This window comes from Mytilus californianus, unplaced genomic scaffold (assembly GCF_021869535.1).
Source record: "Mytilus californianus isolate M0D057914Y unplaced genomic scaffold, xbMytCali1.0.p SCAF_6, whole genome shotgun sequence".
In the NCBI taxonomy this organism is placed as follows: domain Eukaryota; kingdom Metazoa; phylum Mollusca; class Bivalvia; order Mytilida; family Mytilidae; genus Mytilus; species Mytilus californianus.
This window is the reverse complement of record NW_026262712.1, coordinates 104,503,964-104,508,628: the sequence shown is the minus strand read 5'-3', so window position 1 is coordinate 104,508,628 and position 4,665 is coordinate 104,503,964. Positions and strand designations below refer to the sequence as shown.

At 32.5% G+C, this 4,665-nt stretch overlaps 1 protein-coding gene across 1 annotated transcript; it reads right to left on the bottom strand.

Moving 5' to 3' along the window:
- Nucleotides 1-1,476: 1,476 nt before the first annotated feature.
- On the bottom strand, nt 1,477-4,287 carry LOC127706251 (short-chain collagen C4-like). Its single transcript, XM_052210757.1, has 5 exons — nt 4,258-4,287; nt 3,541-3,725; nt 3,146-3,208; nt 2,602-2,838; nt 1,477-1,761 (listed from the first exon to the last, which is right to left on the bottom strand). The coding sequence occupies exons 2-5, from the start codon at nt 3,716-3,718 to the stop codon at nt 1,523-1,525; spliced, it is 717 nt and encodes a 238-aa protein (XP_052066717.1). The 5' UTR covers nt 3,719-3,725; nt 4,258-4,287; the 3' UTR covers nt 1,477-1,522.
- Nucleotides 4,288-4,665: the final 378 nt, after the last annotated feature.

The following is a 4,665-nucleotide window of genomic DNA, read 5'->3' as shown; positions in this document are numbered from 1 at the left end:
CATTCGTTTGATGTGTTTGAGCTTTTGCTTTTGCCATTTAATAAGGGACTTTCCGTTTTGAATTTTCCTTGGACTTCGATATTTTTGTTATTTTACTTTTTATCAAATGTACTTTTTTTTTCTCTCAATAACCCAAACAGTATGCATCAGTTCTTTTGGACCTACATTTTATACTTAAGAGGAGGTACACACAAAAGCAAATGGTAAATTTAGAACATGACCTTGACACATTACGTTGACCTCATTTTCATTTTGAAAGATACCGTAGTTCTCTTTCACTTACGGTGCATGAGTTACATTTATATATCACTTATGTCAAACACAAAAAGGGAAATGGCTCTCATATGGAGTCTCAGAATCGCTTCGGTTAAAATCGACCGAACCATCCTGAGGATTAAACGAGCAATTTGGCAAAATAAGTTTGTCCATTTCTTTTATGGTTACAGAGGTGATGCGTCCACAAGAAAAAACAGTGTTTGTGGAGATAATTCCCAAAATAAGAAGTGTTCGGTAAACGGGGTTAGTTTCAAGCGCAATAACTGTTCGATATCATATGACAAATATCAAAACAACATCTTGCGAAACCACTTCACACCGCTGGGAAAAAAACAGAGGAAAAAGAAAAAAATAGTAATAATCAGAACACAATCAGGAGATCTTTCCATGGAAAAGTGGAAGGACCAAATAATCAGAACAAAATCAAAAGTGGAAAGACCTCATTAGTAGTAACAACATTAAAGATATCAATTATGCTGCACCAGATGCGTATTTCGACAATAAATGTCTCTTCAGTGAAGCTCAAGGTCAAACTATTTGAAAATCCAAAGCTTATGAAGAAAATAAAGAGCTTTTTATAAAAGGACAAACAAGTATAGCCAAAGTCGGGAAAGGAATCAAAACTTTGCATGAGATATATTCCTTAATTTAAAATAAGTTCCAAAATTTTGTTACAGCAAATTTTACTAACACAAACACCGTAATGTCATGCCAGTACCGTAGTGTTGGCTACCGGGCTGTTGAAACCCTTAGGGGCTAAAGTTGGCCAGCAGAAGAATCGACCCAGTGGTAGTAATATCATTAACGGTGCCAATAGATGTTCCTTAGTGACTTTCGGCTTGATACAAGTCATCTATGTTAAAGCCCTCTGAAGACACGATACTTATTCCTTGACCAATGTCTCGAAATGATAAGTATGGATAGCTATCGAACATACAATATAGAGAATATCACTGTAAGAATATTATACTTTGTATCCTACAATTTCCCAAAAACAAACACCTTAATAGATAATTACTGTCTGGCCAAATTGTACCGTGTCAAGCCTCTTTCAGAGATAGATTGCATTAGTTTATTTGTTGTGTCGTTCATTTGGAGTTGATTTTGGCAGTATCAGTCATTTTATAAATTTTACTGAGTGGAATGCTATGTATGATCAAACTTACTAGTCATGTATCTGAATAAACTAAGACTAAGGCATTTAAAAGGAAAACAAATGTTTATTTCGTATATTTTATGATACGTTTTACTTTGTACAAACGACACAAAGAACATCTACTTCATTGGTATACGGAGGACATCTTAAACTGCCACATTTGGTGCGTAAAGGATAAAACAAAGCTCCGTTTTCATCTCCATTCTTCTTATCCAATGGTTCTGCACTTTTGTCAACACAGGCGTAGTCTCTTTTGAAATGGCCGTTATTATCACTCATCAAATAACCGTTATATTCTGAGTTCCATCCTTTATAGCAAGTCTGTCTACCTAAATTTTTTATGAATTGTATAATAACGATACGTAGTTCCTATCTATTCTTAATCTGGTAAGAGTTAAAACATCATAGAAACATTACTTGACATTTAGGCACGAATATACAATGTATGTAAGGTTATGTCTTAAAGAGTCACTGGTTAAGTGTTTAATCGTATCTCTAATACATTGTCCTACCTCACATTTTAGAAAGAATAAGATTTAAAAACGTTTACTCCTTTACCATGTTAAGAAGAAAAGTATTTCACCGTTAACGAGGACGCTGTGACTTATGTCTGAGTAGCTGTCTTTTCGTTCTGATATTTCATTGTGAAATTTTTTGTTTAAATTGTTAACAAGAATCAGTCAAAACGTAACTTTAAATTTGAAAAATAAATAACTAAGTTCTTATAACCTTTTACATAAATTAGTTCATTCAGGAAAAAGATTTAAACTGCTCTTTATATATACAAATAAGAAGATGTGGTATAATTGCCAATGAGACAACTCTCCACCAGAGACCAAATGACTAAACAATTAACAACTATAGATCACCGTACGCAATGAGAAAAACCCATACCGCATAGTCAGCTATAAAAGGCCACGAAATGACAAGTGTAAAACAATTCATATGAGAAAAACTGACGGCCTAATTTATGAACAAAATAATGAACCAAAAACAATTATGTCTGGGTATTTTTGGTATTTGTATTTAATCATATATATCTTATGATGTCGAGCATTGTGATGTACCGATGAAGTTAAACCAGACAACTTGTATCGACATTCCTATTATGATATCAGTATCAATATATATGAAATTCGAATTTGGAACATCGTATTACTATTTTTTACCTGGTATCATCATGACAGCTGATCTTCGTTTTTGATAACATACAGAACATGGCACTTCCTTGTTATGCATACTTTCTGACCATCCTGATGGCTTCATTGATGAACCAAGTTCATATTCACCTCCATGAACCTGGTCATTGCTATATGGTTGATGCTGTCCATTCTCTGGATCATTAGGGAGACATAAATAATTTACTCCGCCTCCTTTATACGAATATTGATTTCCACCGACTTGTCCTGTAAGGAAAAAATGTGTTCAAACATCAATTGTGAAGAACATCAGTATAAAAAGATGAGGTATTATCAAAATGAAACACTCACCCATAAAAAAGGTCGACATCAAAAACAGAAAAGTTTTTGATCAAACGTATATAACATTTTTCGAAATAGTATTTATATCCTAATGGCGAAAAAACAAATTTGGAAAATCAATCATGATATTCAAAATCACTGTGACGAAAAACAAATTCTCTAAACTTTACTAAAAGGTTTTGTATTTATATACTTGACGTAGGTAGCTTATACAAGAAATTTTTTTCATTACCTGAATAGACTATGTCAACTCCTTTTGGGCAACCCTTCTTTCCCCAACGTACATAGGTCACTCCTAAAGATAAACACAAAAGACAACAAAATCAAATTATGACAACAAAATCAAATACAACTAAGATTGTTGTTTTGGTCACTTTTAAGGGATTACCATAAGTTACATAAATTGAGAAGGATAACAGTCTAATTATAGATTCATAGTTCAAACATAGTATTGCATGGTGTTTGATAAACAAGTATTTTCAGAAAGACATTATCATCACTATTGATTTTTATACTCAAAATATGTAATTTCATAACTCAAAATAGTAAGCATTTACATGTATAAGTTGCGTTCAACGCTTTAAATGATAAAAAAAGATACATCAAACTTGATAAACCTGAAACAACCTGTATTGAGTGTTTTGCTTTGCGGTGGACATTCGTCTTTCCTTGACGTATGAAGGTAATGTTTCATCATATCTATCAGTGACTGATCTGAGGCCGACAGGTCATAGTCCTTACATCTATGGCTGTAGACAATCATCATAACAGTTGCTAGCACAAATTGCACATAAGCTAACCACATATTGATTCTGCAAATGATATAGAATACAAATTGTAATCTTACACATTCTGTATCAGAGAAATAATTTAAGGTTAAGTTTAGAACAGGTGAAATTTAGTATTCTATCTGTGTTAAATAATTATACTCGTTAAGTTTGAGATGTGGTCTTTTTCATTCGATTTTTTATTGTCTTTTTGGCTGAATTTGTGTTGCTCAGTATCTAATTTTTAATTTGAAAAAAAATTAAAACTCTTATGCATTTTCAAAATAAAGATACCTGACGATTCTAAAAGGCAATACTGTCATGTTTGCTGTCTGTTCAATTAAATTGTTTAAAAAAACGTTGACCAATGATTAATTTCCCTGACTAATTTGGACATTTATATGCATATATATTTTAGTCTGCTTTCTTTTCTGAGCAAATGAACAATTCCACGTAAAGCGATGCAATTCATACGTACAACAATATATGCCTGGCATCGTTTCTGAGTTAACTTTTTCAGTGTTAATATTTCTTTCTACCTTAAATAAAAAAGGTACTGTAAAAGTTAATAACATACCTCTTCCTCTGGTCTGTTTTGAAATGGCAATACAACAGGTCTACAAAATTATCATGGCTGGTGCTATAACATATATAGTATAGGATAATGAGGTGTTTGCGTGACTAGATATTTATTTTTTTATACATACATGTAATATGTATATCACATATTTAGTAGTATTTAGAATGATAGTAAAAACAAACTAGCATTATCTTCGTAATATATCTAATAGATAGACTATGCCCTCTCACTGTTAGAGTCAAGAATTAAAGACTAGCAGTAAAAGTATTTCAGTTTTTCTTTTTCCAAACATATACACCACAATCACTTGCAATATATTTGGATCAACATTCACAGCACCAATAGAGCCAGTACAGGCTACATATTGCGATCAACACTCATAGAGCCAATAGAGTCAGGAAAATG

Coding starts and splice junctions, on each gene's coding strand:
- LOC127706251 (XM_052210757.1), bottom strand. CDS start 3,718: ATGTGGTTAGCTTATGTGCAATTTGTGCTAGCAACTGTTATGATGATT. Junction 3,209..3,540: donor AAGCAAAACACTCAATACAG/GTTGTTTCAGGT, acceptor GTTTATCTTTAG/GAGTGACCTATGTACGTTGG. Junction 2,839..3,145: donor AGTTGACATAGTCTATTCAG/GTAATGAAAAAA, acceptor TTTTCCTTACAG/GACAAGTCGGTGGAAATCAA.